Raw genomic sequence first — 27,564 nt, forward strand, 5'->3', positions numbered from 1 at the left:
CTGTTCCCATCAAAACTGCTCTGAATGTTTCCACTTTCGAAACGGGTAAGGACTTTGTGAAGATGTCCGCTGCCATTTTGTCTGTAGGAACGTAATGAATTGAAATAGTCCCATCCTCCGTTTTGTCCCGGATGAAGTGAAACTTTGTTTCGATGTGCTTGCTCCTTTTGTGCATGACTGGGTTTTGGCAGAGTCTGATACCACTTTGGTTGTCTTCTCCAATTGCTATTGGACGTTTCTGTTGGATGCCAAAATCCTCTAGAAGTTGTTTCAGGTAAAGTGCTTCCTGAACTGCTGCTGCCATGCCCTGATATTCTGCTTCTGATGAAGAAAGAGCAACTGTGGCCTGCTTCTTGACACCCCAGCTGAGTGCTGCGCCACGTCCGTTGAGCTTGAAGTAATAGCCCGTTGTTGATTTTCTGTCGTTCACGTCTCCAGACCAGTCTGCATCACTTTCCCCCACTAAATCATAACTAGCCTCTTCTGTGTAAGTAAGTTTTAAACCTTTTGAACCTTGAAGATATCGCAGAAGTCGTTTTCCGCACATCCAGTGTTGATTGGTAGGTGCATTCATGTGTCTGGACAGAATGTTGACTGTGAACATGATGTCTGGCCTCGTCTGTTTGGCCAGATACAGAAGTGATCCAACCAAGCTTCTGTCGATCCTCTGGTCCACTTCTTCGTCTCCGTTCTGTGCTGTCTGAAGTTTCAAATTCAAATCAGCTGGAGTTCTTGAGGGTTTGCATTGATCCATTTGAAACCGCTCAAGCATTATTTCTATGTAGCGTTCTTGGTCGACTGTGACTTTTCCCTCTTCTCGTCTGATTCTTAGACCCAGAAACCAGTGTAGTCTCCCTCTGTCTTCCATGTGAAAGGTTGCTTCTAGTGCCTTCTTGACATCAGAGACCACTGTCATACTTCTTGATGCTACTATGATGTCGTCAACCCAGACCAAGATGAAGGTGTGATCCTCTGCTTCTGATCTTGCGAACAAGCAGTGATCGTTCCTGCTTCTGGTGAACCCCTGTCTCAGTAGGAAGTTTGCCAGCTCTTTGTACCAGTTGTTAGCAGCCTGTTTCAAACCATAAATTGATTTATTTAGTCGACATACTAACTTCTCCCCATCTGATCCGCGTTTTACAAACTCCTGTGGCTGTTCCAGATACACTTCTTCCTCGATTGGTGAGTGCAGGAAAGCAGTCTTGACATCAAATTGGTGCATCACATGGCCTTGCTTCGCTGATAGCTGAAGTAGAATCCTGAATGTCTCTGGCTTACAGGTAGGCGCAAAAGTCTCAAAGTAGTCCAGTCCTTCCACTTGTTTGAAGCCTTTCGCCACATAGCGCGCTTTGTATTTGTCCACTTGACTACTGGGTCCCAATTTCACTTTGTAAACCCATTTGCCCGGTATGACGTCCCTGTCTGTGGGTGGTCTCACTAGGTTCCAAGTCTCGTTGTCTTGGAGTGCCTTGACCTCGTCCTTCATTGCCCGGTGCGACTGGTCCCAATCGTCACCTTGCTTGGCTTCGTAGACTGTTTTGGGTTCCACATAGTCGCCTTCAGTCACAGCAAGATGGGTCCTGACTTCTCCAAAAAATTGCGGAACATTCCTTGCTCGTGTCCCTCGTCTGGGCTCCGCTCTGTCCGCGTGTTCCAGTGCATCTTCATTGAAGCCAACTGTCTCTAACTGTGAGAAGTCTTCTGTGTCACTGTCTTCCAGTGAATCTGAGTCTCTGTGACTCCCTCTTGTTGCAGTAGATTCTTCATCTAGTGCTGTTTCTCCAACATCCGAGGCCTCTTGTCTCAGTGTTGTTTCTTGAGTATTCACGCTCCCTGCGTCATGCCACTCCTCCTTTATTGCAGTAGATGTGTCCTGTCGTTCTCTGTTGTCATCGTCTTGATGACCATCATCTGGGTGCCAGATTCCCAGTTCCGACCCATCATCTAGTAGGTCCGCCGTTTCTTTGTTGTCAGGGATTGAGCCCACTTCAGACTCCTTGATGATCACATCTCGAACTGCCATCACCTTGCGTGTGTTGGGTATGTACACCAGGTATCCGTTTTCTCCTTCAGTGTAACCCACAAACTTTCCTTCCAGTGCCTTGGGTTCAAGTTTGCTGACTTCTCTGTCCCTCTTCCTCATGAAGACTGTGCAACCAAAAATAGATAATTTACTAATTGAAAGCTTAGGTTTTATACCTCTCATCAGCTCTGCTGGGCATTTTTCTTCTCCTCGTCTGACAACCAAGTTTCTGATCCTTGCTGCGTGAAGAATTGCTGCTCCCCACATCATCTTTGGAAGTCCTGAGTCAATGAGCAAACATCTTGCCATCTCCAGCAGTGTCCTGTTGCACCTGTTTTCACAAGTTTGAAAAGTAGGCAAAATACGCCGATTTTTACGCGGTTTTTCATTAAAAGAAAGATTTTTTTGAAATATCAGCCAAGATTTTAGCAGAAAAACACTCAGCCAAGCAAATCATCAATAATCATTTATCTATAAATGTAAGTCGAAAAATTTATAACAAAGACTCTTAACATATTGAAAGCAAATATTATAAAGTGACCACAGAAGAATGAACAAAAATGAAGAAAATTAGCTGAATGTTTACGAAATATTAACTTGTGATAACATCTCAAAAACACCAAGTTCCAAAAAAGCTGGAATTGAAGTTTACTGCATTTGACGCAGTTTCTGATGATAACATTCATATGTTCTGTCATAAACATTGACGGCCAACATTAACACAAAAGATTAGGACTACAGTTCCTCACACCATTACGTTAAGCGAAACAAAAGTAGAGAGAAACGAGAGCTCTTGTTTCGACCACTAAAGTAGAAACAAAAAAAATCTTATCCTCGGAAAATAAAGATTTTAACGTGACGCAACCACTAGACTAGAGAATCAAAGTCTTCATCTCTTTCCATTGAACCCAGAAACTATTATTTTTGTTTAATTTATCTTGAACTTCATAGAGAAAATTTTTTCCAAAAACTTTTTATCTCAACGAAAGCAAAAATACAATAGGAAACAAAAACAACCGGAACTTCAAACTTTTAGAAGTACGTTCTATATTAAAACATGCTTTCCTTTTTTATAAAGACATTTTGCACAAAATTTTTGAGGCCGTATATTTTGGTGACTTATTTAGACAAAAAAAATCCTTTCGTATGATCCATGCTTACCAAAAATAAATGAGTTATCTGTTGTGTATCTTAATTTCTTACAGAGAAATTTGCAAAATTCGTAACAATCCACAATATTTATTCTCGTTCTCTATTTTCATTTTTTTGTCTTGCACTTGTCTTATCTCTTAATTGTTTTTCAGCAATTAGGTTAAAAATGTACAAAAAAACAATTGGCACTGGTCTGAAGATAGATAACCTAGACAACTCAGACCAAGCACAACATTTGATGAAAATTCTCGCAAACTATGAGACTGCAAAAAATTTTGCAAATAAATTTTACTAGACATATGTGCAACATTACTTCAGTAATTCATAAGAACGAAGTATAGACTGCAAGAGTCACATTAGGGGGACTAAAAACAGTATCAAAGTAGTTCTAGTACCGCCGGTACCAAGTCAATTTAATAATAATAATAATATAATACGGCTCAAGGACAGAAACGCAAATGTGATTGCTATCAATAGTTTTTGCAGTTAATGTCCTGCTTAGAGCACTTTAGCTGAGTTAGCGATCAACCGTTAACTCAATCAGAATTTGTTGAACTGAAGATGAGACGAAATGTCGAAATAAAGATTAAGATTTATTCACTTCAATGTGAATTCTAAGTTCCCGTTGAATTCTAAGTTCCCGTTCTAAGTTTTGCACTTTGTTGGGTTATGGACTTTCGCAAGCGGAATAAGAAGCGTTTTTAACTAAGTAAAAGAATTAATTTCTCAAAAATGAGAGAATAACAAAATGATATTTTACAGTAGAATTTAGAGATTTACAGGAGAGATCTGATTATAAGATCAAGATGGTGATTTGAATTTGGGGATGAAAAAGGACTCAAAAATCAGTTGTATATATACCCATTATCAGTGTGAAAAAGTCAAGATACAAAACTAATCTTAGCACCGTGATTTATAGTGGGGGTCGCAAAGGTTACCCAATATGGTTTGCTTCTGCAAATCAGTCGCAAAGGGAACCATAAATGGAATGCATTTGCACTTTTCTGAGAGTTCATTCACACTTCCGGAGATATCATCATCATTTAATACATGCTGGGAAGATTTTACATCAATTAATCTAACTCTAATAATAGTTATCTAGATTCACCAATTTGAACCGAATATTGATTCTCAGCACCATTTCTTGACGATTCATTTATATAATTTCTTTGATCAAAATCAGATTGCTTGTCTTTCTAATCTAGTAAGTCAAACTTTCTTTCTAATTCTCACTAAGTTTAAGACTATAGTTTGATCGAAATTCCAACACCCCCACTCAGACTTGAGCTGATTGCGTAGAGTCTGTTCCCATCAAAACTGCTCTGAATGTTTCCACTTTCGAAACGGGTAAGGACTTTGTGAAGATGTCCGCTGCCATTTTGTCTGTAGGAACGTAATGAATTGAAATAGTCCCATCCTCCGTTTTGTCCCGGATGAAGTGAAACTTTGTTTCGATGTGCTTGCTCCTTTTGTGCATGACTGGGTTTTGGCAGAGTCTGATACCACTTTGGTTGTCTTCTCCAATTGCTATTGGACGTTTCTGTTGGATGCCAAAATCCTCTAGAAGTTGTTTCAGGTAAAGTGCTTCCTGAACTGCTGCTGCCATGCCCTGATATTCTGCTTCTGATGAAGAAAGAGCAACTGTGGCCTGCTTCTTGACACCCCAGCTGAGTGCTGCGCCACGTCCGTTGAGCTTGAAGTAATAGCCCGTTGTTGATTTTCTGTCGTTCACGTCTCCAGACCAGTCTGCATCACTTTCCCCCACTAAATCATAACTAGCCTCTTCTGTGTAAGTAAGTTTTAAACCTTTTGAACCTTGAAGATATCGCAGAAGTCGTTTTCCGCACATCCAGTGTTGATTGGTAGGTGCATTCATGTGTCTGGACAGAATGTTGACTGTGAACATGATGTCTGGCCTCGTCTGTTTGGCCAGATACAGAAGTGATCCAACCAAGCTTCTGTCGATCCTCTGGTCCACTTCTTCGTCTCCGTTCTGTGCTGTCTGAAGTTTCAAATTCAAATCAGCTGGAGTTCTTGAGGGTTTGCATTGATCCATTTGAAACCGCTCAAGCATTATTTCTATGTAGCGTTCTTGGTCGACTGTGACTTTTCCCTCTTCTCGTCTGATTCTTAGACCCAGAAACCAGTGTAGTCTCCCTCTGTCTTCCATGTGAAAGGTTGCTTCTAGTGCCTTCTTGACATCAGAGACCACTGTCATACTTCTTGATGCTACTATGATGTCGTCAACCCAGACCAAGATGAAGGTGTGATCCTCTGCTTCTGATCTTGCGAACAAGCAGTGATCGTTCCTGCTTCTGGTGAACCCCTGTCTCAGTAGGAAGTTTGCCAGCTCTTTGTACCAGTTGTTAGCAGCCTGTTTCAAACCATAAATTGATTTATTTAGTCGACATACTAACTTCTCCCCATCTGATCCGCGTTTTACAAACTCCTGTGGCTGTTCCAGATACACTTCTTCCTCGATTGGTGAGTGCAGGAAAGCAGTCTTGACATCAAATTGGTGCATCACATGGCCTTGCTTCGCTGATAGCTGAAGTAGAATCCTGAATGTCTCTGGCTTACAGGTAGGCGCAAAAGTCTCAAAGTAGTCCAGTCCTTCCACTTGTTTGAAGCCTTTCGCCACATAGCGCGCTTTGTATTTGTCCACTTGACTACTGGGTCCCAATTTCACTTTGTAAACCCATTTGCCCGGTATGACGTCCCTGTCTGTGGGTGGTCTCACTAGGTTCCAAGTCTCGTTGTCTTGGAGTGCCTTGACCTCGTCCTTCATTGCCCGGTGCGACTGGTCCCAATCGTCACCTTGCTTGGCTTCGTAGACTGTTTTGGGTTCCACATAGTCGCCTTCAGTCACAGCAAGATGGGTCCTGACTTCTCCAAAAAATTGCGGAACATTCCTTGCTCGTGTCCCTCGTCTGGGCTCCGCTCTGTCCGCGTGTTCCAGTGCATCTTCATTGAAGCCAACTGTCTCTAACTGTGAGAAGTCTTCTGTGTCACTGTCTTCCAGTGAATCTGAGTCTCTGTGACTCCCTCTTGTTGCAGTAGATTCTTCATCTAGTGCTGTTTCTCCAACATCCGAGGCCTCTTGTCTCAGTGTTGTTTCTTGAGTATTCACGCTCCCTGCGTCATGCCACTCCTCCTTTATTGCAGTAGATGTGTCCTGTCGTTCTCTGTTGTCATCGTCTTGATGACCATCATCTGGGTGCCAGATTCCCAGTTCCGACCCATCATCTAGTAGGTCCGCCGTTTCTTTGTTGTCAGGGATTGAGCCCACTTCAGACTCCTTGATGATCACATCTCGAACTGCCATCACCTTGCGTGTGTTGGGTATGTACACCAGGTATCCGTTTTCTCCTTCAGTGTAACCCACAAACTTTCCTTCCAGTGCCTTGGGTTCAAGTTTGCTGACTTCTCTGTCCCTCTTCCTCATGAAGACTGTGCAACCAAAAATAGATAATTTACTAATTGAAAGCTTAGGTTTTATACCTCTCATCAGCTCTGCTGGGCATTTTTCTTCTCCTCGTCTGACAACCAAGTTTCTGATCCTTGCTGCGTGAAGAATTGCTGCTCCCCACATCATCTTTGGAAGTCCTGAGTCAATGAGCAAACATCTTGCCATCTCCAGCAGTGTCCTGTTGCACCTCTCAGCTAACCCATTCTGTTGTGGCGTCTCTGGTATGGTCTTCTCCTGTAGAATGCCTGCATCTAAGCAGTACGTCTCGAATTGCTCTGAGAGAAACTCCTTCGCATTGTCTTGCCTCAGCTTCTTGGGCGTCCCCACACTGAGAACAAATTTCTTCAGGCTGGCCAGTGCTTCACTCTTTGCCTTAAGCAAGTCCACAAACACAAACTTCGTGTATTGGTCTGCAAACACTATGCAGAACCGGAACCCTGACAGTGACTCTACTCTGAAAGGTCCCATCACGTCTGTGAACACCCTCTCCAGCTTCTCTTCTGCTTGGGTCTCTGCCACTCTTGGTACTGGAGTCTTTGTGATCTTGGCCAATGCACACACATTGCATACATCATCGAGTTCCCCCACTGTCTCTGGTGCATTCCTGATCACATCCGCTTGATTCAAATGACCCAATCGTCTGTGCCACTTCCTTGCACTGTCAAGTTTCACGCTGTTGGAACTCATCTTGAATTCTAGAACGCTGCAGGGTAAGTAAAACAAATTATTTTCTTTTGTTAGTTTTACCTGAGTTCCCTTCTGGAGTTTCATGCAGCTGTTTCCTTTCTCGAAAGTGAAGCTATGTCCCCACTCCGTGCATCTTGAGACTGATAGGAGGTTTGAAGAATAGTCCGGCACACACAGAACATTTTTGAGTTCGCATTGGAATTCCCCTTTGTTTGAGGGTATGCTGATCCTCACACAGCCTCTGCCCACCACTCTGGAAGCCTCTCCGTTGGGATTTCTGACCACTGATTGAATGGGCACAAAGTCCAGGAACGCATCGATGTTCGTCACTATGTGATCTGTACAACCACTGTCCACTAGCATGCCTGCTGTCTTCCACTGGATAAGAGCTGCCCAGCATTCCTCGTCTGGTGTAGCCAATGTTGGACCCATTGCCACTGACTCATGTTTGCCTCCATCTCTTTGTCTCTTGCATGCCCTGTCTAAGTGACCCTTCTCACCACACTTGCTGCATTGTGCTGTCTCCTTCCTCCTGCAGTCCTTGGCAAAGTGTCCAGGGATCCCACACACAAAGCAGTTTCCTTTCTTGGGTCCCTTCTTGAAGTCACGCTTCACTGCCAGTGCCACTGAACCACTTTGTCCCTTGTGTCTCTGCACCGTGCTCTCATGAAAGTTCTGCAGCCTTTTCCTCAACTCTGTGAAGTTCGTTGCCGGGTTGAAGCTTTCCTGTATTACAAAACTTTCATACCTCATTGGCAGACCATTGAGGACCAAGGCGTTGAAGAGGGTCTCTGAGACTGCTTCCCCTGCTTCTTGTAGCCTTGTGAGCAACTCCTGTCCTCTGATGAAGAAGCTGTCCAAATCCTCAGAATCCTCGAGCTGCAGTCGAGCAAGCTGTGCCACTAAAGTCACCACTGTCGGCGTCTCCACACTCTGAAATCTCTCTTGCAAAAGCTTCCAAGCCTTTGCTCCATCTCCAATGCCATCATCTCCCACACAGTCATGTCTCATCAGCATGAGGGTTGTTGCATCTAGAGTCAGTGCCAGATGGCACCACACATTGTTCCGTTTCTCCTTGATGTCTGCAACTTCTTTCTCATATGCATCCTTCAGCACCTTGTGGTTCTTCTTCTCATCATTGGTTGCCCCATTGGCCAGTGGCGCAGGCTCATTGGGTTGCTCCTCTGTCCCCAGTAGTGATTTGTAGAGTCCCTTCGTCTGCATCATCGCCACAAATCTTGTGCTCCAGATTGGAAAGTCCTGTGCCTTTCCTGTGTAGGTCAGCAGCTTCACTGTCTGTTGATCCATTGAAGTTTGAGCAGGCAAAACAATTGTGAAAAGAAAAGGTACTAAGCAGAAAAGGATTATGACTGTCAACAACAAATTAGTTTTGTTTTGGAAATTAATTTTATGACTTAAAAAATTGCTGGGCCCATAACCTGTTGGGTTATGGACTTTCGCAAGCGGAATAAAAAGCGTTTTTAACTAAGTAAAAGAATTAATTTCTCAAAAATGAGAGAATAACAAAATGATATTTTACAGTAGAATTTAGAGATTTACAGGAGAGATCTGATTATAAGATCAAGATGGTGATTTGAATTTGGGGATGAAAAAGGACTCAAAAATCAGTTGTATATATACCCATTATCAGTGTGAAAAAGTCAAATACAAAACTAATCTTAGCACCGTGATTTATAGTGGGGGTCGCAAAGGTTACCCAATATGGTTTGCTTCTGCAAATCAGTCGCAAAGGGAACCATAAATGGAATGCATTTGCACTTTTCTGAGAATTCATTCACACTTCCGGAGATATCGTCATCATTTAATACATGCTGGGAAGATTTTACATCAATTAATCTAACTCTAATAATAGTTATCTAGATTAACCAATTTGAACCGAATATTGATTCTCAGCACCATTTCTTGACGATTCATTTATATAATTTCTTTGATCAAAATCAAATTGCTTGTCTTTCTAATCTGGTAAGTCAAACTTTCTTTCTAATTCTCACTAAGTTTAAGACTATAGTTTGATCGAAATTCTAACACACTTCATTAAACCGTTTACTCCGAATAATGATCCAAAGTTGGAAAATCTTTTCGCTTCATAATCCAATTCGGTTAATCAGTATAGCAAGGTTAACTTTATTCTTTTTTAGTTTAATATAGTGTTCGTATCCATGGAAAGTGAACTCTCTTCTTTGATTGGTCAATAAGCTGCAGCTATTTAACAAGCTCGCCCAAACCCCTTTGAATTGCAAAAGGGGGTGGGATTGTTGAAAAGATCTCACATTTTTTAATGTTTGGTTCTCTGAATAATTCAAAAAGTAGATTTTAATCCTCACATGCATTGAACTTATTCTGAAGCGAGCTTCCTAGTGTCAGGTCACTATTTCCCTCGATTCGCCTCAAAATTTAAACACTAACATTTGCGTACAATGTGTGTTCAGATTCTCAAATCAAGTCGACCAGACAAAATATTCCATGGATACAAAAAAAGTCAACAGGATCTAAATAGCGGAGAGTATTTGAATAAAAGATATTTGAAAATTGAAATCAAAAGCAGAAATAGCATATTAAAGAACTACGCTCAGATTGTTCTGAAAAAGCAGTAGAAGTCATCTACTAACCCTCTCATTGCCCGTGACCATCGGGACTGCAACCACAGGTGCCCTCCCCTTATTGGCCAATTGCTCCTTGCCCTCTTGGAATTGTTTTTCATTCGTTACTTTCACACCTTCTGCTTGGCGAGCATTCGGTGTAGTGGCACGGTAATTACGACCACGGTCTGCAAGGGGTCCTAAAACATGTTTGATAAACAAAAGTAGTAGTGAAAATGCCGGTATTTTAACGGGGGGGGACCTGTCCCCCCCCCCCCCCCCCCCCCCGTTAAAATACCGGCATGGCCTTTTTTAGGTATCCTTTTCGAAAACTTGTAAAATTTCTCGAAAATTTAGTTTCTCGAGGTTGGGAAAGACTTGTAATTTTTTTGAGAGTTTGGTATTGTGAGAGTGGTGGAACTTGTAAAATTTTTGGAAAAAAATTTTGGTGGGGTGAATGAGTGAAACTTGTAAAATTTTTCGAAAATTTTTCGAAAATTTTATTTTTCGTGGTTGACAAAGACTTGTAATTTTTTTGTAAAATTGGTGTTGTGAGAGTGTTGGAACTTGTAAAATTTTTGGAAAAAAGTTGGTGTGGTGAATGAGTGAAACTTGTAAAATTTTTCGAAAATTTTGAAATTTTTTTAAAAATTCTGAATCCTTTTTCTAGTCTAATGAGACTAATGAAGGACTGAAAAGCGAAAGTGACTAACCTGATGGAATACTGAGGTGAGGGAAGAAAAAAGATAGTTTAAAATTGATAAGTTTCTGTTCCAATGTAAGAAATTTAATAGTTTTGCGAGTCTGAGACCGCACAAGTGGTATTAATTTTATGGGTTTTATTGCCCATATGTTTGAATTAACAAGCAAGTGCGAAGTAATGAAATTGGAAGTTTGTTGAATTTCAAGCCTGGAGAAAAGTTTTAAGTAGAGTTTCGAACTGAAAATAGCGCATGAGAATGAATAGGGGACAAAATATCGTGAAAATTGACTGAAAAATAGAAGAAATTGGGGTTTAAAATTTGTCTGAAAAATGGTTAAAAAAGTGATTTTATCGCTTCATTACTGTGTCGGGAAATGCTTTATATGGGGGTCTAATGAATTTTGGTGAAATTACGGGTTGAAAATAGTTTGAATGGAGCGCTTAAGGTGTATTTTCGAAGCCATTTTGCGTCAAAAACAGACAAAATTTTGAAAAAAAGTGCAAAAATTGCTGTTTTTTGGTAGTAAAAAGTTAAAAAAAATTGTTTTTCGCCGCCAATAAGCATTTTTATACAATTTAAAAACGGTTAAAATATGGTACGAGGAATACTGTCAAGAAATCGGGTTTATATTAAATCTTATTTAGTGATAATTTGTAACTACATTTTTCGTATTTTTTGATGAAAAAAGGCCCAAAATGTGCAGAAATTGTTAATTTTTGAGGTAAGAATGTAGAATAAAATGTTCTATGCTAGTTGTAAGGGAGTGGGCAACAAAGTTTTATAAGGTGAAAGTTTGCTCGAACAATTAATAAAGAGTAATTGGGTGTTGTTTGCATGTTACTTTTCGTTAAACTTTTGTTATTTTTTGGCATTTTTTGACAAAAAAGTGAAAAAATCGATGTTTCTTGGCCGTAGAATGTATAATAAAGTAATGGTTCTTAGTTTAACTGCAATTTGCAATGAAATTTTGTCATTTAACAGCTTGGCGAAACAAATGATAGTGATTAATTGGGTGCTGAATATATGTTTTTTTTGTTACTTATTATGTTTTTAGTTAAAACTATCGCTATTTTGGTAACCAATTGTTCTTAGAGAACAGTCGGCTAAAATAGCTGACGTCCAATTATACACTTCTCAGTGTGCAAGGTCATTTTAATTATTTGCGCTGAAATTGTGAATAAAAAAGTGTGAGAGATTAAGAACAAAAAGGAAATGATTTGGGCAATTTTGCCGGCGATTAACACATTTATGTATCTACAAAGACTTCTTTGAAGTGTTCATGTATGACTTCACTACATGGTAGACAAAACTTGGGTGTGGCAACCATAAAACAAGGCTGAGTTTGAGTTTGAGTTCTATTTTTAGCTTATCTGTGCAATCGACCTTGTAAAGCCAAAGTGAGGAACAGTGGTCTTATATAGTTTTATTGGTAGTTCATTTTCTTTAGTATTCCATTGAAAGCAAGCCGTGTTTCCTAAATTTCTCTTACTGAGTGTTGATACCATTAAAAGCGTATTTCTTGTCCACAACGGAAACAAGGTTATGACTGAAACATTTTCTTTTCACGATAATAGTGACTTTTTCCACGAATAATATGAAGTGCTTTTTTTGCTAATATTTGATACTTGAAATAAGCTGAATGATCTGAGAATTCAATTATAAAATTCAGTCAGCTTTACAAAAGAAAGTCAGCTTTACAAAAGAATGTCACACGCACACAAAGCAATATCAACAAAGGAATAAGTTTGATTTAGTTTTCATAATTGAGATCGATTCTTCTTTTCTTTGGTGCAAAGCACTTGCTCACGGGTGGAGTCGCAAGGCTTCCACTGCTCGAAACAACATCTGGTTTGTTTTCGGGTTTGTTTTCAGGTGTACAGGCAATTGTATCTTGAACCATGGCAGGTGTTGGTGGTTCGCTAAAAGTTTCTGGGCTCTCAATATCTGGTTTCATTTTCCAAATGCTTTCAACCAGTTCAAGATCTCTCCAGTAGCCTTCTTGATTTTCATACAGCGGGATTTCTTTCACGTCATAATCGTAAAAAATTTTTCGTACTCCATCGTCCAATGTGTCTGGGTCAAATACAAACTCTCTGACATAAGAAGTTACAAAATCCAACAAGTATTGAGCTCCTTTCATAAGACCTTTCTCAAATCGAAATGACTGAATAAAATCAAAAATCACAATAGGTACAGCCATGTGATTTACTGTAACCCACTCATCTAACTGATAGTCCTGCTGTACAATGATAACAGTTTGCTTTCTGTAAGTCTCGTAAGCAATTGTTCAGCTGTCAGGCGTCGATTCCGCCTTTAGAATGATGGCTAGAGGAGACATTAGAACTAATTTATTTGGTTATGGTTGAATTTTGGTAATTGAATTGAACAATAGGAATCTGTTGTCAAAATCCAGGAACAGTTCTGGTAAATAAAATTTTGAATTGAGCAAATGAAAGTTGAAGCGAAAGTTAGGAAATGAAAAGTTTCGTTATAATATTGAACTAAGGCGTGATCAATCAATTCCTTCCGTTTTGTTGTAAGAGGTTACTCAAGCAGCTATTACACACAAATTCATTACACTCAAATCTTTGTATTTTAAGTGAACCTTAGTATACTATTCGGTTTAACCTTTCTAATCTTTCCGTGTTAGCTATGTTGCATGTACACACCTAATTTTATTAGTTTCTTATCTAGAGCAATTAATCAAAGCATTATGTTGTTCAAATACCAAACAGCGTTGATATATGGAACGCTATTTAAATCAAAAGATATATAAGGCTTTAGGGTTTGTAATGTCTGGGTTTTAACATGTGTTCTCGCTATAAATTCCATTTTTAGATAGGACGAAATGACTTGAACATACACTTAACGAAGTATCGTTAAACTCCCGGTTTTATTAGGCTTTGGAACCAAACTTGACCTCTTTGCTTTTAAGCTACCTTTTTTGCCTGCATACCGCTCAAAGGTATTTAATACTTTCTTATCAATGGTAATCAACAGTACAACGTATTGTTAACATTATATGTGTACATTTTGTGTGTATGTGTATGTGTCTCTGTGTCTATGTTTGGTTAGTAGTCTATTGTATAAACTATTTATGAGAATACATACAAACTAACACCCTTATATGCTAGGAAAATTCTTTTATTGCTTCCTTATCTTGAAATGGTTTCAAAGGACTTTGCTTTTGTATGATCAAGGTTCAGTATGTGATTAATAAATCAAATCCCATTTTGTCTGTTGGTAATAAATTGTTTTCCCAACCCAATGATCAATACTCCATTTTTTGTTTATTTCCAACCATTTTTATGCGCAGCTAGACTAGCGAAAAGAAGGTATGCGTCTTGAAAAACCAATTGTATGCAGAAACTGTTTGAACAAAATTCACGAAAATTATTTATCGGTTTCATCAATATACCCAAACAACAGTGTAAGGTTAAATTATTTTCTGGCTACAAGTGAATACTTTAGTGAAATTGAAGGTTTTGATTTTGATATAGCGCTAAAATTGAGGCCCTACGGCGGCATTATCGGCATAGATAATTCTTCAGTAGATAAATACTTAAAAATCGCAAAAGTTTTACGATTGCACGCTATTTTACACGACGCAGGTGGTTTCATATACGAAAGATACAACCAAGGACCTGGTTACTCTTATATGCTTCCGTGGAAAAGCAGCAACTGTTTTAGCGGACATTTGTCGGGAATATTGTTTTGCTTATATATAAAGGTTTTTCATCCGTCAATTTTTCATTTATTGGAATGCTGAGCAGCAAAACAGTTGTGTTAGACGTTGAAGGGTTTCGTCACAGAAAAGAAAAATTTATTGTTAAAGAGTTAGGAATTTGTACTGAAGACTACCTTGACTGCGTGTCATTTTTACCACCAACAAGTTATAGTGAGTTAACAACTCAACAAAAGCAATCTTTCAGTTGGTTGACTAGAAATTTGCACGGCATTGAGTGGGACACAGGAAACTATCCCTATATTTATCTCACACAAATAATTCAAAGCGTTCGCTTGAGGAATCCGGGTGCAATATTCTGCGCTAAGGGAGAGGAAAAAGTAAAATTTTTGTCAGATTTGCTTGAGTGCTCTATTATTGATCTGAATTCACTCGCGTGTCCTTCGATATCTGTGAACTATTTTACACAAAACTGTCAAAGTCATTCAAGGGGTAAAAATATTTTCAACAAACATTGTGCAAAAGAAAAAGCCATATTCTATTTCAACTGGTTAACAAATGAGAGAGGAATTGACGAAAGTGGAAGCACCCTTGTCACCGAGTTCAACAATTTGCGCCTTGATTACGGGGGACGGGAATCTGAGTCTTTCAATTTCCAAAGACGAAACCATAAAAACCGGAAACCAGTTTTTACAGAGAAAAGTTAAATTGTTGCTGACTGAGGACGAAATTCGTTCATTTACTCATTTAGTATATTATATTGAACCTTTTCTTCAGTGGAGAAAGCAGAATGTCAAAAACTCAACCCAGAGTCTGTCCTCCGAGACTCTTACTGATGTCGAAACACCCGGTTGGTGAAGAAATTGACAAGAACGATCCTTCACTGCCAAAAGAGATTCAGCATTTGGTGAAGGAAGAAAGAGTACACAAAATTGTTCATTATGACAAAACTGAGCGACTCCCGGAGTGCTTTATGGTTCATATGAAAGACTTTCTAACTGAGTTCAATTGCTATGAATTGTTTTATATAAAGTGATTTTTTAATACATTTTTTAAAAAAATTTTATTTTGTCTCGAGATGGAGGGAGTAACAGTTGATCAAGTTGACGCTGTTGTTGAAGAAAGTTTTTTTGAAAAAGAAAGTAGCAGCAAATCTTCATGGAAATTTTGTAATCAAACAACGTTGCCACGGTCAGAAGTTGTATTTTTCGTTCAAATGTTTGTTATTTTACTGCTGATATCACTTTGTATTGTTAAATTGACCATTTTAAAACCAAATTGTGAGGAAACTTCAGTTTGGATATCAATATTGTCAAGTTTAGTTGGATACATTTTACCAAATCCAAGACTATGAATAAAATTATATCTACGCAAGATAGGGTCTTCATGGCCGTTGTAGGGCCTTCAGGTTGTGGCAAAACAGAGTTAATTTTCAAAATGTTGATTGGAAACACATTTTACCCAAAATTTAACAACATTATTTTTTTATACAGAGAAATGCAACAAATATACATCAAAATGGAGAAAACACTTGGTGTTACGTTTAAAAAGTACGCCAATTTAGAATTTTTGAATAGCCTTGCAAACTGTCTTCTGATAATAGACGACTCGTGCGAAGAAATTTACAATGACAAAGAATTTGTTAAATTGGCCACTGCAGGACGTCACAAAAACATAAATGTTATTTATATCAAGCACAACCTTTACCAACAGAGCAAGTGGTCTCGTACAATAGATTTGAACACGACACACATCATTTTGTTCAAATCAGCCCGTGATATTCAACAAGTCGAATTTTTAGGTAAACAGTTGAACCTCGTTAAATTTTTAAAACACTGCTATCAATTGGCAACGAAAGAACCGTTTGGGCATTTGCTTATCGATCTTGATCCAAAAACTTCTGATTGTTTACGATACTGTTCAAATATTACTGAGCCAGGTCCATCAATTTTCTATCTTCCATCTGATAAAGCAGAAACAACTCCTCTAAACAATGAAAGAGAAAAAATTATCTATACTGAAGCAAATGGTGCTTTTGCAGCCAAAACAGTTAAGGAAATATTTGCGTAGTTGTGATAGTGATGCCATACTGGTTTTGTGTGAATGTCTTCACAATGTTTTACTGGGCCATGTTAGAGTGAAAGTAAGAGACTTAGAAAATTACAGACACATATTTGAAGGCGTTCTCAAGAAAAAGTCATCAATGGATAAACGGCGAGCACTTTTACTAACAAAAACCGGTTTCGAACTAATTCAACTCATTATTAAATTTTGTTTCATCCATTTGAGTTAAGCAATGTCAACTGCTGAAGAGTTTATTTTGATTCCCAAAAATCAGTTTATGAAGGAGCAACCATATTCCTCACAAATTCTAAATGATCCCAGAGTTCAGCATAGAGGTGCTCAATTTTCGTTTTTGAACCGTATGCGACCAAATGAAAACACTGACAAAGAGAACCAAGAAATTTTGGATACAAGGGAAACAACTGATCCTACTGAGTTGTCAAAAGAACATACAGACAAAATTCTTCGAAATCTCAACATGCTAGCGCCAGCAAAATTTACCAGGACGGAAAAAATAGTTAACCTCATTAAAAAATCAAAAGAAGTTGTTATAGACGAAAATGAAAATTTCATTGTTGACGGAACCGCGACAGGAGTAAATGCCCCTATTTTTCTCTATGATTTGCAGCAATCAACTAAAAAAATAAATAATCCAGATTATTTCAAGATTTTAGAGGCTTTAAACATTAAAGAAGACTTGGTGATCAACAATAATGCTAAAATTGCGATCCGGAAAAGAACTCAAAGAGTTACCAAACAAAAAAAGAAAAAGAAAACCTTTGCGCCAAAAAGAATCAAGCACAAAGAAACCAGCCAATTACTTACAGAGGAATCCTCAGAAGCCGGAAGTGGTTTCGAAACCTCAAAGGAAGACAGAACTCAGCAAGAGGAGAAGGACTGGGAGTCTTTCGACGAATGAGAAAAAATTGCTTGAGTTAAAATATACGAAAGGTCCCGCAGCATACGGAAGCATAAAAAATTTACAAAAAAGCACAAAATTGAAACCAAGTAAAGTGAAATTGTTTCTAGAGGGTAAAAATGCCCACACAAAGCATAGGAAATATAGAAAAAAATTTCCAACACTGAAAGTTATTGCTTATGACATAAACGAAATTTGGTCGCTAGACCTGGCTTATGTGGATAAATTAGCAAAAGAGAACAAAGATGTAAAATATTTGTTGGTTGCGGTAGACTGTCTCTCACGTTATCTACGAGTTGAACCCTTAAAATCAAAGTATGCCACAACTACAGCAGATGCGTTTAAGAAAATGATAAAGAACAAGCGACCTAAAAAAGTGTGGGTAGATGCTGGTACAGAATTTAAGGGATCATTCAGCACTCTTTGTCAGAAAAATGATATTGAAGTTTACAAAACTTTCAGCGAGAAAAAATCAGCATTTGCGGAAAGAAATATACGTTCGCTCAAAAATTTGATATACAAGTATTTAGAGGACAAATGGACATACTCGTATATTAATCAATTGCAGAGCTTTGTACAAACCATTAACTCTAGAGTCAACAGAGTAACGAAATTGGCGCCGAATAAAGTGACAAAGAAAGACGTTCCTTACTTGATATCATTAATTTTTAGGGATTCAACAAAACTAGTTCGCCGACCAAAGTTTTACGTTGGGGACTTTGTGCGAATATCAAAAGCGGATCTTCCTTTTAGAAAAGGATACAAGCAAACATTTACCAACGAAGTTTTTGAGATTTACGATATACCTACAACAAATCCCCCTACTTATAGTCTCATTGACGCATCCCAAGAGCCAGTTAAAGGAAAATTTTATGAATTAGAGTTGGTCAAAGTTAGAGACAACAGTAGTGAAATAACAAAACATGAATGAATTCACTGTTCACTTAGTTTCATCAGCCTCCATGAATATTTTTCCTCAAAACACCTTGTCTTCTTTCAAAAACTATTTCAATGAAGAAATTAATTTGGAAGGGGATTGGCGAGTTGCTCTAAGTGAAATTATCTTCCCAGCAAAAATAAATCAAGTGAACAACAGTGATTTGAAGATATTTTCCTCTGAAGGCCTTAAGTTCTATGAGAAAAGTATTCCATTTGATGCTGTCTCCAGACCATACGGAGGAGAACGAGCTATCATTGGAATTGGTTCCTATGAAAACCGTGACCATCTTTTGAGATCCTTAAAAACAGCTACCGGATTGCCTCATTTTGACTTTCAATTTAACAAAATCAATGGAGTTTTGTTCCTCTTTTTCGGTAAAAACGAAGGAATTACTTTTCCGGATAACGAAATTCCAAGCATCCTAGGTTTCAACGGTATTCATGATGGGTCTGGTTATCATATTGGATACAAGATGTTGGACACTTTTGAAAATCTGACCATGGCAGAAGACGAAGAAAAAACTTTTGTTGGTGATTATCCTTTTGATTTGTCTGCAGGGAAGCAACTGATTTTTATTTATGTTAACATAATTGAGTATCAATACGTAGGTGATACTAAAGCTCCTCTTATTCGAGTCATTGATTCAAAACAACGCCTGAAAAACGGTAGCCCCTGCGAAATAGAGCCAACACACAGAATTGTCTTCAGCAACTTGGAATACAAAAAGTTATTATCAAAAAATTTTCAGTCAATTGAAATTCAATTGCGGACAGAAACCGGACAATTAGTTCCATTCGCTGGAACAGGAAAGGTTATTTTGACTTTAAATTTTAAAAAATTCGACTAAATGGAAGCCTACTATCAACAGCAATCGGTATCACCATACTTTTCAGGACACTATCGCCAACGAGGAAGTGGTTTTGGGGCTTTAGCAGCAGGTATTGGCAGAGCCGCATTACCGATTGCAAGAAAGTTCCTCTGGCCTGTAGCCAAAAAGATTGGACGTGAATTAATTGTTCAAGCAGCTCCTGAGTTGGTAGAGGTTGTTACAAAGAAAAAGTCTCCAAAACAAGCAATAAAATCGACTGTGCAAAAGACTGTAAGGAAACAAGTGGGTGGATCAAAAACAGGAAGAATGCGTAAATTAAAAACTAACGGTGAAAAGCCAAAACAAGGCATTCGTAAGAAAAAGCCTTTGACGAGAAGTCGGTCAAATTTCTTTTCTAAAGTTCAAAATGATTACTAATTTACTGCCGGCAGAGGCAACACACACCACACTTGATTTATTCGAAAGACAGCCTCTGCTTATTACTTTTGACAATGCTTTTACTCAAAAAGTCGGACCATCATATTCCCCGGACGGTCCAATGCTTGAGTTTGAAGTTTTGGGCGATAGGAACAATTTCATAGATTTACAAAAATTTCTCCTTGAAATTAAATGCAAAATCTCCCGAAACAATGACGGCGATTTAAGGACAGGAACTGACGCTACAAATACAGATGCACCATACTTTAGCAACAACGCATTACATTCTTTATTTTCAGAATGCACTGTATCTGCTAACGGTGTTAAAATTTCCAACACAAATGGAAATTATGCGCACAAAGCATTCATTGAAACGGAATTTTCTTCGGGAACAACTGCAAAAAACACATGGTTAGCTTGTCAGGGATATTATTACGAGGATGAGCCAGCTAAAATTGATGGTACCGACGGTCGCGCGGACGACGTAGCGGCCAGAAAAGCTCTTGTTGCTAATTCCCAGGAAAACTATTTTATTGGAAAACCGGCGAGTGATATTTTAACTTGTGATAAACACCTGCTTAGTGGTGTTACTCTGAGAATTTCATTTAGAAGGTCTACAAATGATTTTGCTGTAATTTCAGAGTCAAACAAACATTACAAAGTTAAAATAATTGAAGCTAATCTCTACGTTAAAAAAATGACAATAGCGGATCATGTTTTGACGGCAATTGAAAAAACTCTACTAAAAACACCTGCCGTGTATCGCTATACAGAAGTATTGCCACGAACTTTTTTAGCTACAACTGGAATAAGAAGTTGGAGCCATGAAGATATTTTCGCGAAAGAGCCTGTACGACGTATGATCATTGCAATGGCAACAAATCAAGCATACCTCGGAACTAATCGCACTAATCCTTTTCACTACCAGAAATTCAATTTGAGCCAAATTGTTGTTTATAGAAATGGTCAACCTATTGTTGGAACTCCGGTCTCAACAACTTTTAACCACCGCATTTACTTCAATACTCTGGAAGCCTTGGATTTTCTTGACAAAGGTGGGCATGGCATAACTCTGGACAATTATCCCAATCATTTTATTCTAGCTTTTGATTTAACTTCAACGCAAGAGGCGTCTCATGATTTCATTCATCCAGAACTTACAAATTGCTCAATTTCGGTTCAACTTACATTTGACGGAGCATTGGCGGCCAACGTAGAAATTTTATTTCTGGGCGAAAGAAGTTCAACGTTTTACGTTAATTCGGAACGAAAGGTGGCAAAAAACTCAATTATCACCTACCCCACCGATGGATAGTGATGAAATACGCTATTTGTTGGGAAAATGTATTCATTTAAAATATTGTTTTTACGGAGTTTTTGCAGCGGACAATTTCCCAAAACTAACAAGAGAAGGCTTCATTATAGTTAATGCTTCACCAGCTCAATATGAAGGAAGTCATTGGATGGTTATTTTGTTTCACGAAAACAAAGTTTATTTGGCTGACCCGCTTGGAATCCCGATACAAAACTACCAAATATTGTATTCCCGTCTGGTACAGTTTTACAACGAAGTAACCCAAGTACTCAAACTTAAGCCAGTTCAGAATCAAAACTCAAAACTCTGTGGACTTTTTTGCATTTATATTGCGCATGTGATGTTTGGTTACGAATATCCTTTATTGTTGAATATGAACGATAATGATTTGCTACGCTTTGCTAATCATATGCTCTAACATTTTTTAATTAACCTTTTTTTGCTCAATTCTTTCCTCAAAGACAACAGAGAACACAAGTATTAATTAGAAGATTTCGATTCCATATTAAAGTTTATCAAAATGAAACTATTGTCAACATGCAAACAACCATAGCCACTATTTAATATATCAAGTATTTTGGAAAGCTCACCGTATAGACCACCATTATAAATACTATAGAATCTATCAATCGTACAATTAGGCAAAAAGTCAGTTTGAGTTTGAACATTATTAGTAAAAACACAATCAACGTTAGGTAGTTTTCGCTTAGAGTTTGCAAAGTTCAATTGGTGTTGCTCGTTGTAGTTCACCGCTTCGTCAATTTTCTTCATTATTTCTCCACGAAAAACTGTATTTGTCACATTAGTTTTAATAAGTAGTTTGAAACAGGTGAAGAGACAAGGTATAATGAATGGTTTGGATGCTGAAGACTTGAAAGAATCAGGAAGTTGATCATTGGAGGCAATAACATGATAATGAAATCCAGGTACTTTACAAAAATCATCATTCAAATGCAAGCTGTAGGCAAAGTTCTTTGTTACTGTATGGTCAAATATAGGTTCGCTTTGACATATAAAGTAACGATATTGTTTCGCAAACTGACGAAAATATTCCGGCGTGCGCTCAACCATTGCCTCCACCATTTTGCTAATTAATTTTCCTTGTCACTTTCACTTGCTTTATGTGTAATTTTTTGTCGTGATTTTTTTGCTCTTCCACCTTCGTACTGAGCTCGTTCATCGAGATCACTTTCACAACCAGTTCGCTGCCTTCGTTTATTTTTCTTTGCAGTTCCTGGAGACGATAGATCTTGAATGGTTTTTATTTTCTGGCCGAGAAGATCGAATTCAGCAGCTGACAGAGTTATTCTTTGGTTAAAACGAAATTCCTCGGAGTCTTTTTTGAAGAGTCGTAGAGTTATATATGTTCCCGTTGTTTCGTATATTTTCACTGAAGCAACAACAAGTCGTTTGCTAGAGCACGAAATTTCGTGGTAAAAGTCACTATTATCGTGAAAAGAAAATGTTTCAGTCATAACCTTGTTTCCGTTGTGGACAAGAAATACGCTTTTAATGGTATCAACACTCAGTAAGAGAAATTTAGGAAACACGGCTTGCTTTCAATGGAATACTAAAGAAAATGAACTACCAATAAAACTATATAAGACCACTGTTCCTCACTTTGGCTTTACAAGGTCGATTGCACAGATAAGCTAAAAATAGAACTCAAACTCAAACTCAGCCTAGTTTTATGGTTGCCACACCCAAGTTTTGTCTACCATGTAGTGAAGTCATACATGAACACTTCAAAGAAGTCTTTGTAGATACATAAATGTGTTAATCGCCGGCAAAATTGCCCAAATCATTTCCTTTTTGTTCTTAATCTCTCACACTTTTTTATTCACAATTTCAGAGCAAATAATTAAAATGACCTTGCACACTGAGAAGTGTACAATTGGACGTCAGCTATTTTAGCCGACTGTTCTCTAAGAACAATTGGTTACCAAAATAGCGATAGTTTTAACTAAAAACATAATAAGTAACAAAAAAAACATATATTCAGCACCCAATTAATCACTATCATTTGTTTCGCCAAGCTGTTAAATGACAAAATTTCATTGCAAATTGCAGTTAAACTAAGAACCATTACTTTATTATACATTCTACGGCCAAGAAACATCGATTTTTTCACTTTTTTGTCAAAAAATGCCAAAAAATAACAAAAATTTAACGAAAAGTAACATGCAAACAACACCCAATTACTCTTTATTAATTGTTCGAGCAAACTTTCACCTTATAAAACTTTGTTGCCCACTCCCTTACAACTAGCATAGAACATTTTATTCTACATTCTTACCTCAAAAATTAACAATTTCTGCACATTTTGGGCCTTTTTTCATCAAAAAATACGAAAAATGTAGTTACAAATTATCACTAAATAAGATTTAATATAAACCCGATTTCTTGACAGTATTCCTCGTACCATATTTTAACCGTTTTTAAATTGTATAAAAATGCTTATTGGCGGCGAAAAACAATTTCTTTTAACTTTTTACTACCAAAAAACAGCAATTTTTGCACTTTTTTTCAAAATTTTGTCTGTTTTTGACGCAAAATGGCTTCGAAAATACACCTTAAGCGCTCCATTCAAACTATTTTCAACCCGTAATTTCACCAAAATTCATTAGACCCCCATATAAAGCATTTCCCGACACAGTAATGAAGCGATAAAATCACTTTTTTAACCATTTTTCAGACAAATTTTAAACCCCAATTTCTTCTATTTTTCAGTCAATTTTCACGATATTTTGTCCCCTATTCATTCTCATGCGCTATTTTCAGTTCGAAACTCTACTTAAAACTTTTCTCCAGGCTTGAAATTCAACAAACTTCCAATTTCATTACTTCGCACTTGCTTGTTAATTCAAACATATGGGCAATAAAACCCATAAAATTAATACCACTTGTGCGGTCTCAGACTCGCAAAACTATTAAATTTCTTACATTGGAACAGAAACTTATCAATTTTAAACTATCTTTTTTCTTCCCTCACCTCAGTATTCCATCAGGTTAGTCACTTTCGCTTTTCAGTCCTTCATTAGTCTCATTAGACTAGAAAAAGGATTCAGAATTTTTAAAAAAATTTCAAAATTTTCGAAAAATTTTACAAGTTTCACTCATTCACCACACCAACTTTTTTCCAAAAATTTTACAAGTTCCAACACTCTCACAACACCAATTTTACAAAAAAATTACAAGTCTTTGTCAACCACGAAAAATAAAATTTTCGAAAAATTTTCGAAAAATTTTACAAGTTTCACTCATTCACCCCACCAAAATTTTTTTCCAAAAATTTTACAAGTTCCACCACTCTCACAATACCAAACTCTCAAAAAAATTACAAGTCTTTCCCAACCTCGAGAAACTAAATTTTCGAGAAATTTTACAAGTTTTCGAAAAGGATACCTAAAAAAGGCCATGCCGGTATTTTAACGGGGGGGGGGGGGGGGGGGGGGGGGGGACAGGTCCCCCCCCGTTAAAATACCGGCATTTTCACTACTACTAACAAAGAATTCATTAAAGGAAGCCACTTCAATAAAGCCAGTAAACTAAGCTTAAAATCCACCAAGGGTGCTCGGTAATGCGCGTTCGCATATAATCTTCCGAATCCGCTCAACCAATTAATTACTAACACTCAACTTTATTTTCAACCAAACGACTAAAGAAATTAGATAACGCCTACGTCATAAAGGCGACTAAGAGACAAGACAAACAAAACCAAATAAAAACAACAAGCATTAATTACTAACGAAATTCAGTGTCCATCTATTTTTTTAAATAAAAAACCTAATAACAAAATTGAAAAAAGCTTCAGATAAAAATTAAACAACCAAAAGATAATAGGCCATAAAGGATACGATATTTGTCTTTATTGTGAAAAACTGACAGATACACCAAACAAAAGGCCAATTAAAAAAACGCTGATACTTTTTAAATACAATTTACTTCATGAACTAATCTCATGAATTGATTTCATGAAAAACATTGGCTATCGACTGAAATCATTGAATGGCTTCATTTATACTTTCATAGGAACAAAAAGGACAAAAATAAAAATGTCAAATAAATTTTGCAAGCAAACGTTGTCGAAGCCTTCAAAATCATAAACTGTTAACTAAAATCTTCAAATATATCGAACTATGCCTCTGTCAACCTAAGTAAAATGATATTGACTTGTAATGTGATAATGAGATACGACAGCAAAAAACTCAAAAAATAGAAAATGGAAAAACGGAAAAAATATGAAAACTCATGGTATCAAAGCCAAAAGACCATTAACTATTTGATAATACGGCAATGAACACTACAATCTAGTTCACTTAAAAAGTGAATTAATAATTCACTTAAATTCATCTCTTTTTGCTGACACTACGCTAATAAATGACAGAATTGAGACAAAAAATTGGCAAATCTCAAGAAATCATTACTTTTTTAAACCAAATTTTTTAAAACCATAGGTCAACAACAAGAAGCTTTCGACTAAAGATAGTAAATAGATTAACTTGTTACTGCTTAGGAAGCCAATCGGATATGTCATTAGTGAGACCTTAGTCAAAATACTTCAATATGACGACTTGTGCAGGCAGAACTAAAAACATAAAACATCTTACGTTCTAAAGAATTGTTCAAAGCACGCACTGCCAATCGAACATTGCCATATACTCAGAAAAAAAAGTCACTCAAAATCCAAAAATGAAGAAATTAATGGAAAAATTCGAAAATCAACTATAAATTTGAGAGATATGTGCCAATTTTACACTAGAAAAAATTATTAGGCTCTGCAAAACTTTCTGCCATCAATTTCAGATAGTTACATTTTAATGCAGCATCGATCAAAACTTATTTCTATAAAAAACAAAATTACAGCAAAAAATTGAGTCAAATGGACAAAAAAAAAAACGTCTTGAAACGGTTACCTATATGCGCCGTTCTATCAAAAACATTTTTCAAAGTCAAAAAATCATTCACTAAACGCAGCGCATGTTCAAGTGTTCAAAAACTTTTCTCGCTTAGTAAAAATCTTATCAACATGACAGCCTTTCTCACTTTGCTTTTGGTTAAAATGCCGCATGAACAAAACTACTTCCGGTAAAAAAAAAACATAAACCCACTAATGTCGGGCGAGTCGCTCTCGTCGATCGACTGGCGAGGTAATCAATTTAGAGGGGGCATAGGCAAGAGAAATTTTTATGATGCAAAAACTTCTGACTATGGAGCTGTTCGAACCACCACCCTACCACCCGGGTGAGATTCCTGTACTGCAATCAAGTTAATTTCTGGATACTAGCAATTGAAATCACTCAAAAAATCAGGAATTCAAGCGTGAAAAACTTACTCTAGAAAAGACCGGTAGAATGTTCTGGAAAAAGGGCAAGCAAAAATTTTGTATAAAAAAGACACTTATGTCTATAATTAGCGCTACAAACTTCGTTCGAGAATAACTAATTATATCAACAATTGATGAAAGCTGTGATCAAGCCCCAATTCAGGCGACATACGCACCAGTGTTATTCCTAGGCGCCCGATCGCCGGGTCTTTCAATCGTCTTATTCCTCGGTCCACTTTTCACACCCGATCTTCCACCACCTCCATCGACATTCCTCGCCCGACCCGATTTCTTCACGAATCCACCTCTTCTTCCGTGTCTGAAGAACATGAACCAGACCAAGAATGCTATGGCAACCAGGACCACAATGGCAAACACGACACTCACTGCAATGACAGCCACCCCAGTTGGGTCGTCGAAGATATCGTCTTCGTTTTCCTACAAATTAAGGAAGAGTGACCCCATGGAAGTGAGAACATAAAATCTTGGAAGATTTTGAGTTTATTTGGAAAAAAAATTAGACACATTTTTGCTTGTTATTTGGTACTGTTGAAACTTTTGATTAAGACGCTAAAATTTTGAAAATGAAATACTAATTTCAGAGAAGATATAAAGCACCCTTGCAAATGAACTCAAAATCTTGCAAGATTCTAGCAAGTTTTGAATTTTCAACAACTATGGACGAGGGAAAGTGAAAAGAACTTCGATTTTCAACCTCAGAGGGCATGATGAGTCTGGCTATGGGCAATCGCTTATTTACAAAGGCTGACTTGAACGGATTTAGAGACTGATTTCTTGGTCCATTTTCAAGACTCCGTTGAGATTCTTATCACTTCCTTTAGTTCTGGGACGTATTATTCACTCCAATAACAAAAATTCCAGTTTATTCGACGTTATTTGACTTCTAGATTTACAACCCAGAATTTTAACTTTCGAGAAGCCAAAAAAAATAAAACTCCTTATCAGGAAAACTCCTCATATATATAAAAATCAACATCCGATCAGAAAATTTCTTGTCTAGTTAAGAGGTCGACAGATAAAAAGATTGTGCCGGATCGATTTTTGTAATAAAATGACGGTGGGTTGTGGGCTGACGTATAGAGACTTTGGGCTGAAGTTACAAAGGTAAGGAAATTAACCCACACCCGGGTTGCTATCGTGATAAACTATAGATGTTTGCAACAATGTTCCCGCGTCTCAACTAATTTCTGCAGGCGTAAAACAGAGATTTTTCTCATAAGTTAGTCGTTTGTAGTTACTGCGAGTGGTCAAAAAGCATTTTTTCAAGACAGCAAGACAATCCGATTGTGTTGTTTCATTAACATACTTTTTCTACCAGCTTTGGAATGTTACATGGACTAAGGCTGTTTGCCTTGAAACCTTTAGCTTGCATTCTTCGACTATTTTAAAAAATAATTTGCTACAAAGAACTAT

General features: G+C 37.6%; 1 protein-coding gene across 1 annotated transcript in view; it reads right to left on the reverse strand.

Moving 5' to 3' along the window:
• LOC142352900 (protein dachsous-like) overlaps positions 1–27,564 on the reverse strand; it is a 165,768-nt gene that overhangs the window by 12,440 nt on the left and 125,764 nt on the right. The window contains exons 37-38 of the mRNA XM_075405055.1: positions 26,307–26,568; positions 9,962–10,131 (exon numbers count right to left, since the gene is read on the reverse strand). Of these exons, the coding sequence (XP_075261170.1) occupies positions 9,962–10,131; positions 26,307–26,568 (432 nt within the window). The remainder of the gene's footprint in view (positions 1–9,961; positions 10,132–26,306; positions 26,569–27,564) is intronic.

This window comes from Convolutriloba macropyga, chromosome 14 (assembly GCF_964194025.1).
Source record: "Convolutriloba macropyga chromosome 14, txConMacr16.3, whole genome shotgun sequence".
Classification (NCBI taxonomy): Eukaryota; Metazoa; Xenacoelomorpha; order Acoela; family Convolutidae; genus Convolutriloba; species Convolutriloba macropyga.